The following is a 14,569-nucleotide window of genomic DNA, read 5'->3' as shown; positions in this document are numbered from 1 at the left end:
TAGAGGGTCTTTTCATAAAATTCCAGGAGTGTTGATTTCCATTCCTTTTTCAATACTTTCCATATGTCATCAGTTGTGGTGGATTTGCACTTAGAAAGAGCTCTTTTCAAGATACCAAAAGCACATTACTTCATAGGTGAAACATCAGGGCACTTTACAGGAATACATATTTATTATTTATGTCTCAGTGCCATGTTTCAGACCTTCTAAGAGGGGTAAGGTGCATCCCAAGAACTTGGAATCATATGTAAATGCAGGGTCTGAAATGCTTTTCTGTCTTGGTAGATGGCATTGTGTGAAAGTTCCAAACATTCTTGCAGGGAATCGTCATTTTGCACAAAGACACAAAGTTGATAGGGTGACTAATACGAACGTGATGTTAGACTATATACATTTGGCATAAGGGGCTGCAGACTGTAGTGGGCCTACCGCACAGTACTTGTACATGGAACAATATCCTATGAGACATACTCTCAGCCATAATTTCTTTGTAAGGCTGCATTGGAAGTTAGCTGAAGCAGGTTTTCTCCAAAGAGCTGCCATAAATTGAGTATAATCAGCATGGACTCCAGACATCAAAGAGAATGTGCTGCATCAAGTACAGGAAACTCCAAGTTTGAGTATATGAAGTGTAGTGCACACAGTCGGGGTTTCCCATTCCAGCATATGGAGCAGGGATGGCGAACCTTTTCCGATTAGGGTGCCAGTTAAATTATGGTTTATTGTTTTCAGATTTCCATTGTGTCATTTGCTGTATTTCTTATTAAAATCACCTTTATAACCCTGCTTTGATTACAGTAATGAGTAATGATTTCAATAATCATTTAAAGAACCAGAAGTTTTGAACTGCTGAACTCTCTCTGACACTGATGCAGAGCATCGAATATAAAAAATTTTAATTTTCAAAATTACACTTTATTCCCTTGGTGCAGTGTGAGAATCACTATTCTAAGGTAAAGGTTCTATGTGACATTTTTTTAATATTCAGTTTTTGTATGATATAAAAGTCTTTTATCTTGTCACTTTTTCAGATTGTTATATTTATAAAATCAAACTGTCAGAATCATTGAAGGAGACAATAGTGTTCATGTGTACTCTCATTTGCAAAAAATCATTCTGGCTGTATCTCGAAACATGAGCTTTATTGCTTACTACCTTCACATTCAATTATAAGAAACTAAAACTGAAATTATGTCATAATTTGAAATTTAGTTCGGTTTTTTTCTTTACATCTCATCCCACTCATGTATTTCCTCAAGAAAAAATCTGTCTCTCCTATAGAGACTTCCAGGGTGGAGAAGGCACTTGTCAGTCACGCTTTTGTCCTGGGAAAAGCCATAATGCTACCTATGCTCATGCTCATTTCTGAATTTGCCTTTGATGGCTGCTGAACACGAAGACATTATTATTTTTTTAATGTTTTTAGAGAATGTAAGTAAATAAAAGTAGTTTAATATATATCTATGCTGTGCCACTGACATGTGCCATCGATTTGCCAGGCCTGATTTGGAGGATTTTCGGAAAAAACAAAATGCATTCATATATGCAGTGTGCTCAGACAAATCAACTTGGTATTATGCACCTATATTTCTTTTGAAAGCTTAGAGATATTTTTTAAAATATCCCACTTTATCAAACCTTACAGCATTCAAAAAGGCCAAAGCAAATACAAGATAAACAGAAATGCAGTATAAGAGGTATTCCTGAATACCTCTATGTACCGAATGTATCTAGAATAAATATCCTCAACACCTAGTTAACAAGTATAGTATGGGGAAAAGTTAGCGAAGCGTATGGAATAAGACCACTCACTTCCTGTCCTGGAATAAAAGATAAGCACTTCAGAAGAAATTGTGAATCCTCTAGGTGAATCATTAGCTGCCATTATCAATGTCCACAGTTACTCCCCATTATTTCTTTCTGTCAAGCTATGTACCACAAAAATCCCCATCAAGTTCAACTCTATCAACTCGGAGGTTTACAACAGAGAGTTTAGACTGCTTGAATTAAAGAGAGCTTTGTTACAGATACATACAGTTCTAACCAGCATCCGGATGGCATCAGTTATGAAATACTGAAATATCTCTCCTACAAGTCATTGAGTATTGTTCTCATTTTGTATAATCAAGTGTGGAAGGAGTGTAAGTTTTCCAGCACATAAATAAATCTGTTGTCAATAAGCCAAGTTCCAAATACGAAAAAAAATCGGTATGCCATCTCGGAAAAAAAATCAGATTTTGTATCAAAATATGTATGTTAGAACAATGCTATATATAAATCTAATATATATCCCAAATAGCTCTTTCGAAAGGTGAAAAATTCAAGTGAAATTTTGTCAATCAGCCCAGTAGAATGAAAGATATGGAATTGTCTTTTTTGTTGTTATTGTGCAAAGTGTACTTCACCCAGGTGGTAAAGCATTTCGAAATCTCACCTTGAGAGAACAGCCAGATTCGGCTTCTTCACATGTTTTAGCATCATGGCAAAAGAGTGTTGTTAGTATATAGACAAATGTATTAAAATTATTATTTAAACTTCTCCTTTGTCGTATACAGACAAATTTTTCTTTAGCATAAGCACAAATATGCTACTTATTTTCCTATATTTACGAATGGATCGAAAACAGTAGGATCAATAGGATATGTTGATGCATTATTTTTTATTGTACCACATGGAGGGTAGATGACTACAGGATGCCTGTTCAATCCTCACCTGAGAATTAACTACAATTACATTTGAAATTTGAATAAAATGGATTTCTATTCCAGTTTTCTTTTTCCTCGGGAAAATGCATGTTTGAATTATTTATCAATGAAAAGTAGTGATTTTTAATGTCAGATGATAATTCTTCTTTTATTTTCAAATTATTTTGTGTTAGAAAACTTTCTAAAAGTGGTAAACAGCTTAAAATAGGGTTAACCAATTCTTTGATTATTAGCTTGAGTTTTATTATTATTATTATTATTATTATTATTATTGCATTTATTTTATCTCCAATGGTAAACAAATTAACACTTTGTCCTTGCAATCCTAAATTTAATTCATTTACTTTCCGAAAATATCAGCTAAATTTGCTAAACGCACTAACCATAATTCACTAAATAAAACTTTTTGCAATTCAAATTTTGAATCACTAAGAAAAATTTTAATTTCTGATCAAAGTTCTCACCATTGATCAAAAATTCTCACCAAATTTGTTACCTCAAGAAACTATTTATTACTCGGAAATAACTATCTATATCTCTTTATTTATTTATGACTCTACAATAATTAAATAGTTCTTTTACTCATACTCTAAAATGGGGGGGAAAGAAGGAAAAAAAGTTACATTAACTCTATTAAAAAAAAAATAGTATATTGCCATTCTCTGAAACATAAACTGTACAAAAACATAGATAATAATATGAATAGATAATGAATCAAAGAGAACCTATAAAGAAAACGATTACATCTGCTTGAAGCTCGTGCTATATTACTCAGAAGCTGCAGTTAGAAAAAAATATTAGAGTCAAAATATTGTTCATCCTCCCACCTTGCAATATGAAATTCGGGATTGAGTATTGCAAAATAATAAAAAATTAAACATTGTTCTCACAAGTCCAATCGATGAGGAACTGTAATTGTCCTTCCTGATTTGGTTATCGTAGGCGATTTTAAATGGGTATGGATTATTCTATTTGTTTCTACAAGTACATCATCAGTTGGAGTTTGCTCTACCGAAATATTTTCGCATCGTTGACTTCCGCTGAATTTCGATGGAAGTTCCTCGGCAGTCGATAATTCCAAAGGATAAAGATTTTGTACAGCTCTTATGACTTCTCCATTTTTCACTTTATTTCTGGCTCATCGACTTTCACCGTCGGTAACTGGAAATAATTGTATGATTTTACCAAGAGGACAATTTAATCTCCTTTTGTCATCACTTCCAATTAAGACAATGTCTCCTTCTTTTAATTTACAACTTCTAGCGAATTTTTTGCTTGTTGTTTTCAAAGTTCCCAGTTCCAGATATTCCTGTCGAAATCTTTTCTTGAAAACCTGGTTAACATTTTGGATATAACGCAATCTACTTTTATAAAAGTTAGAATTGGAGTCATGTTTTACAATTGGCACTGAATGGTTTTGTATTTCCCGTAAAAAATTTTCGGGTGTTATGGAAGTGAGACTTGAATCAGCCGATACAACTGTTAAAGGTCTATCATTTAAGATAGCTTCACATTTACACAAAACGGTATACATTTCTTCATAACTAAGGCAGGCTCTCCCAAGAACCTTTCTTAATATTCTTTTCATCATTCCTATGAGGCGTTTCCACCAGCCACCCCACCATGAAGCACCTGAGGCAATGAACTTCCAAATAATACGCTCATTAGGTTTTTTTTTTTTTTTTTTTTTTTTTGCAATTTTATTGAAATTGATTGAAGCAAGTACATTGCATGCTCCAACAAAATTTGTTCCATTATCAGTATAAATTATGGATGGCTTCCCACGCCTAGGAGCAAAATGATGAAACCCTTGTAGAAATGTATCTGTCGTTAAGAATGTAACTAGTTCCAAATGAACACAACGGTACACTGCGCAAGTGAATAGGCAAATCTATGCTTTCTTGTAGTCTCTTAGAAATATAGGTCCAGCATAATCTATGCCGGTTATTTGAAACACTGAGGCATCCTGTACCCGATCTCTAGGAAGTAGTGGCGCTGGTGGGTTAACATTTTTGTTTGAATAACGCTTACAAGTTATACAATTTTTCAAAATGGATAAAACAACTCTTCTTCCTGCTAATATCCAAAATCTTTCTCTTAAAGAATTTAGGACATGAGAAACTGCAACATGTCCTTTCAACTTATGTTTTTCCACTATTAAACTTCTTATAAGAGGATGATCACTTGGCAAAACAGCAGGAGTTCTGAACTCAGATGTATCTTCTCTTTGAAATATCGCTGTTTTAGTTCAGATGATCCCACAATCAATGAATGGATTAAGACTTAAAATCCATTTATCTTCTGTTCCATTAAAGGACTCATTTTGTATTAAATGAATCAAGATATTCTCTGCTTCATTTAACTCAGATACAGTAAGTTCATCCTTTTTCTTGTTTTGATGTTCACAGTTGTAAACAAAACGACACATCCATGCTACCAGTCTGATTGTCTTACGATAACTTGAGAATCTAGTAGAAACTATTTCACTAGCATTAAGATTTATTAAGGATGAAATAATTCTTTTCTTTTTCTCAAGAGCTATTTCTATCTTCTTTCGGCCATTTTTCTGGTGATAAATATAGCCATTCAGGACCTTACCACCATCTAGATTTAATTAAAGAAGCAGAGCATCCTCTACTGGGCAAATTAGCAGGATTTAGTGATCCTAGTACGTGCCTCCAAGCTTCAATAGAAGTCACTTGCTTTATTTCCTTAATTCTGTTGTGAACAAATATGTCCCATACTTCATTCCTCTGTATCCAAGCTAGTACAGTAGACGAATCTGTCCAAAAATAAATATCATCAGCTTGAAATTCAGGTATTATGCTGGATGCTAAACGCATGCATATTGTAGCTCCAAGAATTTCCAATTGAGATATTGTTGTCTTTTTCCTTCCGCTGGGTGCAACTCTCGCTTTAGCATGCACCAAATGAACTTGAACCGAATCTCTTCTTTGTACTCGAACAAAAGCCACAGCTGAATGTGCAAGCTTACTCACATCACTGAAGAAATGAAGTGAGACTTTCAATCTCACGAACACAGTTTAACCTTCTTGGTATTCTCATTCTTTCCAGACACTGCAAATCATTCAACCATTAACAAAATTGTGATTTTTAATTTGAATCAACTTCTTGGGCCCAAGATAACTTAACTTTCCATAGGTGCTGAAGTAAAAGTTTCGGCACAGGGCAAACTATTCCTAAAGGTTCAAATATTTTGTGTGTAGTAGCTAAAATCTCTCTTTTAGACAAAATTTCTGGTAGATTGTAGGTGATGTTAGTAATATTAAGGCAAAGGTAATCTCCACATCGTTCCCAAACCATTCCTAATACATTTGTGGTATTAGAGGAATTATCTGTTGGGTCACTGTATTCCTAGCCACGTAATTCTAGCTTTCTTGTAGCTAAAGTATCTGAAGCAACTTGTATGAATTCAACCAACAGCCATTTTGCAATTCTAAATCATTTTTCACACTCGCTAAACAATTATTTACATAAAAGCTCTTCTTCAATTGCTCAATAATATCCACTTTAAACTTTGGGTTTCCATTCAGTTGTTTCAAAGTGGATTCTAGAAGATGGTGAATTACAGAAACTAGCAAGAAAGGGCTACTTGTTACTTCAATACCACCTTACAATGCTTGCAGTACTTCAGTTTTCCATCAGTTCTATACCGTAAGAATCTTAGATAGTCTTTATCCTTAGGGTTGAGACTTATTTGTAAGAATGCTTTTCGTATATCTGCAGACACTCATATTTGTTCATTCGGAATCTATGAAGAATTGAAGGAATCAGTTCGATAAGGTTCTGACCTTTTTCTAGACAATCATTGAGACTAGGTGATCCTTTCTGTTTAGCCGAGACATCAAACACTTACCTGATTTGTGTAGTACTGTTTTCTTTTACTACGTGTTGATGTGGTAGATAATAGCATGTTACATCAATTTCGCTTTTTGGTACTTCTTCTATGACGCCTTCTCATTCCCATTCACTAAAAGCTTCTCCAGAAACATCATAAGTGAATCTAGAGACCATAGATCGGATATCAGTATCTCCTTATTCAACATAGATGTGACAAGTGCGGAATTATCCGAGATCTCACGCATGCCATTTTTCTCAAAAAGAGTCCAGCCAAGTTTAGTTTCTATAGCAGCAGGGCCCGAAGTAAGCAATTTAAATCCTCCGATCATCAACTTGCCTGCAATGTCAGCGCCGATAAGCCCATTACTATCGTCGCATACGGAAATATTGTTCTCTTTAAGCTCTCGAATCCACTCGCCTTTAGCAACTGGTGGTATACTTCCACAAATAATATCTTGGCTAAGAGCTTTGAAGTTACAATGATAAGTTCCATCCATTTTAGACAAGAACCTGTAAAAACATTGTGGTTTATGACATCAGTACATGACCCACCAAATAATGAATGGCTCAATCTTTCTTTAAATGTACTCTCAAATTTCATTTCATCTGCAGTGCTTTTTAGAGTGTAAGATCTTTGTGAAGCTAAATCGATAATAGCACGGGCCTGGCACTTTCTATCTTGCCCTTTCAACGTAACCGTTAAAGTTTTCAAAAACACATTTGTTGTGAGGGCAAACAAAATGACTATTAAAATCATTCATAATTTAAAAATTAAATAGTTAATGAGTATCAAATTAATTAATAATTATTTAATTGATATTAATAATTAATATTTATTAATTATTGTTTAATTAATTCACGATTTATTGTTATTTATTAAAATAATTAAAGATTTAAGTAATTAAATAAAGTGTAAAAAGATAAATTAAAATTTAACAAGCAATTTTTTATATAATTTTATTGCTAAAAATAAAATTTTCTAGATGAAATAAAATAATTGTATAATTGTTTCGTTACATAAAAAAGTGCTGGAGCCTTCTTGTTTAGGGCTCCAGTGCACTCTGGCTGGAATTAGAATATATCCTAAAAACTAAGAAGTACCAGAGCCGGGCTCCGGCACAATTTAAGCTCTGATGGTATTTGCCATTTCCTGCATTCATCGACTTACTGGACCATTTGATAAAATGTTATTAAGCTCATTAGGTGCTTTTTCATTGAGTAATGTTAAAACGATATCTTTAGCAGCTGGTAATATGAATTTTTCTTCAATAGTATGGAGCCTGCGCAGTCTTGGCAATTCTTAGGTTTACTAGGTAACTAGCTTCCAGAGCTTTTTCACTTGAAGTAATGAAACCTTTTATTGCTTGTTTACTGTTTTTGAACTCTGGTAATTTCCTCTTAAAATAGTCTTCAGAATTATCCTTTAAACTGCCGTGCTTTGATTCAAGATGTCTTTTAAGAAACGATGGTTTCATACTTTGATTTGATAGTTCACCACAAACAACACATTGAGTTTCTGGGATCGTTTTGTCTCCATTCCAAGTAAACCCAAATGATAAATAACTTTCATTAAAAAATTTTTCTTTTCAAAATTCTAAGTGCTAGTAGATTGTCCTGAATCCATCACCTATGAATCATCACTTTTCGCTTAGTCAATTCTAGCCATTTTTCCATTTTGAAAATCTAAGTTTTATTATTTTTTCACAAATATTAAAATACACAATTATATTATTAATTCTTTAAAAACAAATGACAGCATTCTCAAATCGCATAGAAATGTAATGAATGCAAAGTAGAAGACAAAATACCTGCTGTTAAAGACAACAAATTGACTTAAAAAAATGATTCTAATTGAAAATAGAGCAATATAAGCCCGGAAACAACATAAAGTAATACAACTAATAAATCGATAAACTCTAAAAGAATTAATGATGAGATAGTGTTATCGTTTTATGTGGACTTATTTATTTTTCCTATAAATATAACATCCATTTCTATTTTCTATTCTATTATTTTAAAAACATCATTTATGACAACTTTTGTTATATCTATGGTTAAAAGAATATTTGTGAAAATAAAAACGGATTATTAAGTTTATGAGTGGCTATTGAGTTTGGACAAAGCTCAGATTGCATATATTTATGAGTGTTAGAGAAAAACTTAAACAGGATGTTAGGGTATTTAATTTTTGAATATAATAGGTAAAAAATACTTTGTTTCTTTGCATACCACAATTTTTCTCATATGTACCACCGTTTGAGAATCGCTGTTCTAGACATAATTCAATTTCTGAAATCTCGTGCAATAGGAAAAAAATGCATTCAATAAAGCTTTTGTGCAAGCTAAGCACTCACAAAATGTGCCCTTAAAAATTCGATCATTTACATGTTATATAGCTAAATCTACAATGCGCCAATGTACATAACCTTTTACAGTTTTTTCCATCTTTAAAAGCAATGAGTATTAGTTTGTATGAATAGTTCAGAAATTTAAATTATATCAGTGGTCAATAGAAATTAGACTATTTAGCAATTACTATAAATTTTAGTACTACAGCTATGGTACTTTTCACCTCTCAAACAGTGTTGCGAATGCCCCAACAGCAGTATATAATCAGGTTCTGTCCTTGAGCAAAATTGCAGTTTCTTGAAGATATCATGTCTTTTTACCCTTACAGTTTGATGTTAATCTGTCTTTATAAAGATATTTGTATAATAGTCATCATTCATTGTGCTCAGAGATAGGCAATACTGACATCTGCAATTAAAATTTGTGGTCTGCCAGAACATGTCTTCTTACTATCACTCTTGTATTACCATGTCTGAAATACGAAACTCGATTAAAATACTGAAATCCAGGAAAGTGTTTCACCACCACATGCATGTCATAATATTTTCAATTCTTTATTACAGTTTTTCTATGTTTAACAAAAAAAACTGAATTACACTTTTTTGTGGTATTTTCCTAAATATGTGGTCCTTGTTCCTTGAGATAAAATGCACTACGCCAGGGGCTCTCAAACGAGGGAGTGTGGAATTTCATAGTTACAAGAGGTAATGCAGTCAGCCTCATTCCTGCTGTGCCATTAAGAAAATATCTAAATTTTAAAAAAAATTATGTGCATATTTCGAGTTTGGGAAAAGGGGGAAGAAATTATCTAGCAATGGTGAAAGGGTACAGGGGGCAAAAAAGGTTGAGAATCACTGGATTAGGTCTTTCCATTTTTCTTTCCATCCACTGGATTAGGCAACCAAATTTTAAACGTGATGGGTATCTAAGTAAAAGTTTCTGCTAAGTACTATCTATAACCTTTAGAAAACCACTGCAGTAATACCATGTCTATAATACCAGAAGAAAGTAGAAGCAGTCTTAAAACTTTTCAATCAGCCCTTGTACTTTAACTTTTTCAATTTTTTCCATTGTAGTGACATCTGAATGTGACATTTTCTAATTATACGAAATTTTATTATAGTGCAATAATAACTGAATCTGTTGTGAAATCAAATAAGTCTAAAAACAAGCCATATAAAAATACTGATGATTTTTCAAGTAATCAGAACTTTAAAGAGAAATTGGTATGTATGATCTTACATTACATTATGTATAATGTATTTATATTCCATAAACATATTTCTCTATTTTGACTTGAATTCTTTCTTGCAGCAGTTATGAGTTTAATTTGTTTCTATTATGTATTATTATTTTTCTTTTTCGTGTATTTTACGAATAAATCTCTAAACTTCAGAGGTTTAATATTTAAATGTAAAATTTAAAAACAAAATATTGCTTCCTTTGCTGTTATATTAAAACATTCGAAAATGTTTTAGAATAAACTTTTTAAATAAACAACAAATAAAAATGAAATCCCAATAATATATAAAGCTAAGAAAGGTAATATATAATGAAATCCAAGTTCTTGTGTAATGAAACATTATGAAATATCATGTTTGGTGATTTTTAAAAATTATCTTTTCTGTATGGATTTATAATACCTTAAAATCAATGGTGATAAGGTGTTAGAAATTTCCAAAAACTTTCTGCTTTTTTGTGTTATTTTCCTCAAAAATGTACCCTAGAACTATTTTGATTCATGAAATATTTTATTCTATATGTTTTAATTCTTAATATAATTAACATCATGCTAGAACTATGAAATTGCACATTCTGCTATTTTTTTCACACATGCAATGTTCCATGTTATTTTCATATGTTTTATACTATTCTTATATCTTACAAAATTACTATATGAGAATTATTAGGCTTAAGTCCTAACTCAATGTATATTGAAACTAAGTACATGCCAAACCTTTAAACATATTTTTCTTCAAGTAATTAATTTTCAATGTGTGTGTGTTTAATAACAAAGGACTTTGCAGTATTGATGTCATAGAAGGTAAAAGTTTGAATCTGTAATGAAGAGCAAGAATTTTGATGGTGTAGAATGCTAAAATGCTGAGCCACAATGAATAGGAAAGTGGTAGCTGAAGCAGATTAAATCTGCATTTTATTTCTGTAAACATGTTTTGGCCACAAACAACTTTTAACACATAATTTTTACCCATTTTGAAATATTTACATTTTTGATAACTTATAACTTATAACATTTTTGATAACTTCAGCAACAACAATCCAGATTCATTTTTAATTTGGATATTTTATCTCTGTATTCTGAAAGTAGTAATAACTTTCTGAACTGTGCCATTTCTAGATTAATGCATCACATGGCTTGTATAACACTGATGACATAACTGTTTCAGAACCTAGGTTCAAAATTATGAGAACTCAGACTTTTCTAACCTAAACCAAACCTGCTGAATTTGTGAGAAAACTTAAAAAAAAAAAAAAAAAAAAAAAAATTGTAAATGATAAATTATAATTTAAATTAGGAATGTAAATTAATTTCCCTTCTCTACTCTAAAAATTCTTTGCACTGTGTCATTTTGAGATTAATTCATGTTAATGATTATTACATAATTCTGATGATCTAAATGGAACTAAAACAGTCAATAATAATTTTATTGATCTATGTTCTACAGCATCAACATTTGCTATGTCTTTTTTTTTTTTTTTTTTCTCATCACAAATGTTGAAGATGTGAGAAAACTTTAAAAATGTGTAAACGATAAATTATAATTTGAATTAGGAGTATAAATTAATTTCCCTTCTCTACTCTAAAAATTCTTTGCACTGTGTCATTTTGAGACTAATCCATGTTGTATGATTCTTATATAATTCTGATGATCTAAATGGAACTAAAACAGTCAATAATAATTTTATAGTAGAATTAATTTTCCAATCAAAATGCATTGAGAACCAAAACTAACTCAGGCTGAATTAAGATTTCATCCTGAACATAGTGCACTCGCTTGCTATTCTTCAGCCTATCTGGACTGTTGTCTACTGCTTCCTTCTTACTGCAAAGTTATCAAAACTGTTAACATTTTGAAATAAGCATAAATAATGTGCCAAGTCGTTTGTGGCCATAACATGTTTGTTGAAATAAAATGAAGATTTAATCTGCCTCTGCTGCCATTATCCTATTCATTGTGGATCGGCATTCTATGCCATCAAAATTCTTGCTATTCATTATGGATTCAACCTTCTACTCTTCACCATTAATATTGTTAAGTCCTTTTTTATTACATACATATATTTCACCTTCCAGGGTAGTATAATCTAGCAAAACATTTTTATTTTTTTTATTTTGTAAAATTAATAAATTTCAAATCTAAGCTGCTTAAGTGCTAGAGTTGTTATTTTATGTACATACATACATGTAGTCAAAAATAATAATTAAATCAAAAAATGGGCTCAACAATCTAACAAGAAGTACATACATCAAAACTGAAACAGAATTCAATAAAGTAACATAATAAAAGTAATATCAAATTGTTGAAAATTCTTTGGTCTTTTTCAAGGAGCAGACAAAGAATTACCAACCGAGCTATGTTTCTTAATTACATTTGGATAATTATAACAATTAAAATGAAATTATTTCAAAGAAGGTGCCAAATTAAAAATTGATTTGATTAAAATTCTTAATCAAAATTTGCTAAAAGTTCAATAAAATATCAATTTTAATTTAAATATATCGTCAAAATATAACTTGCTCTGCCTTAACTAGGCTTATTTTTACTATATTTTTTGTTTTAAGGTTAAAACAAATTATACGAAAACAAATGGTATAGTAAAACATTCTCAAAGTAAAAAACCATTGGATAATTTAAAAGCAACATACTATTTAAGTATTTAAATAAATTTTGAACCAAGGAAAATTCAAAACTATAAGCATACTTTGCAAATCAAGAGCAACTATTGCAAATAAAAAGTAAATGCATTTCAAGTCAAAATTTTTGAGGAAACAATTTTTTTTGTAAGAAATCTACTAAACGTTTTCAAATTGAGGGGGGGCATACAAAATATGGAAGGCTTATAGCTTTAAATGAGGGGGAAAAGGCAATATGCCTAAAATTACAAAAACTAAAAATTAAAGTTATTTGAATATAAAATAAAATAAATAAACAAAAATGGTGATTCTCTATGGGCTTTAAAGAATGTGTTTTAGCAGTGTAGATTTGTGTTGAATTGTGAAGAGATAGCCTGTAAAATTAAAAAAATAAAATGTTGGTGACTGTAAGCATAGTGTTAAAAATTTGAAATTTAATTGGAATTAATTACATTTTTAAATTTAACTACAGAAAAATGAAATGTTTAAAAATTGACTTTATAATATAGTGTGCAAGTTCAGGAAAGAAATTTTTAACTTAATTTTTTTAAATTGTTAAAATTAATAAAATTACTTTAATTCATATATGTAAAAAAATTGCTTAAATCAATTTTAAGTGTATATAAAAAGGAATTTTAAGGCATGTAATGTATGGGTAATGAGGAGTAGAAAAAATTTTGAAAAGTAAAAAAGGTAACTGTGAAAGTCATCACCTATTTGACATAATAGGATTAAAATAAAAATGGCCATTTGCGAATAGCATAGATAAAGGAATTATTTATGTACTTACAATTGTTTTGCATCTCGTAAATACCTCCAAATTTGGTTTAAGTATTTTTCATCATAAGTAACAGGAAAATTAAAATAGCCTAGTGTATATAAAGTTATAAGAAGTTGATTACTGTACAAAGCCTGAGATCCAGACTCGTCGGGACTTCGGCGTTTCCAGATTTGGGATTTTTTTCAGATATTAGATCATCAGTTTAAATCTAGTAAGATGGCATGTAGAAATTATAAAATTTAAAATATGAAATCGTGATTTATGAAATAGGGAAGCATTTATGATCTAAAGGGAATCACAATTTACAAAAAAAAAGTTTGATATTTATTTGTTTACTTTATTAAACATTTTTTTAATGTAAATTGTTTAAGTTGCTTCATTTTTTGTGCTAATACTTCTTCTTTAATTCTATAGACAGACATAATCTCTTGTTCAGTTACAAAGTTCTACTATTCAAGTCCTGTAGTTGCTGTGTTGAGAATTCCGACTAACTTGTCAATTGAAATTTTTTTGTTTTCAGTAACCTCTCTATCACTTCCTTTACTACCGGTAGCAGTATTGTGTTTTCTCGATCTAGGACCATACTACAAATTTCACCATCCATTAATTGATTGATGATTGGGGCATTGTCATCGCAATGAAAAACTTCTCTTATATCATCTTCATTTATTACCGTTTCTCCACACGTCTTTACAAAATCCATTAATTGGAAAATTTCACCTGTGGTTTGCAATATCCGAAAGCCTTCAAATTCGTGGCTATCATCTTCATCATCCTCACCATGAAATATATGGTAGGTGGCCATAAATTATGCCAAGCATTTTTTAAAGTATCTGGGGACACATTCTCCCACAATCTTGCAATACTCCATACAGTGGATTTTATGGTAAAATATTTCAAAAATTATTGAATAGTCTTGCCATTATTCAAGAAATTTAAATAGATTTTAAAAATGTGACTTTATATTTGCAATTCAGTGCGCATGCACTGTTTCGA

General features: G+C 31.1%; 1 protein-coding gene across 6 annotated transcripts in view; it reads left to right on the top strand.

Annotated features, from left to right (window-relative positions):
* The window catches only part of LOC118185255 (uncharacterized), a 472,173-nt gene that overhangs the window by 373,564 nt on the left and 84,040 nt on the right, over positions 1 to 14,569 (top strand). For all 6 annotated transcript variants that reach the window (XM_085816706.1, XM_085816708.1, XM_085816705.1 and 3 more), the window contains one exon: positions 10,039 to 10,141. In XM_085816706.1, the coding sequence (XP_085672832.1) occupies positions 10,039 to 10,141 (103 nt within the window). The remainder of the gene's footprint in view (positions 1 to 10,038; positions 10,142 to 14,569) is intronic.

The sequence above is a fragment of the Stegodyphus dumicola genome, chromosome 5 (assembly GCF_044657685.1).
Source record: "Stegodyphus dumicola isolate Sdum_Otavi_A_Nest chromosome 5, ASM4465768v1".
NCBI lineage: Eukaryota > Metazoa > Arthropoda > Arachnida > Araneae > Eresidae > Stegodyphus > Stegodyphus dumicola.
The sequence above is the reverse complement of the archived record's forward strand: the minus strand, read 5'-3'. Positions and strand labels throughout refer to the sequence as shown.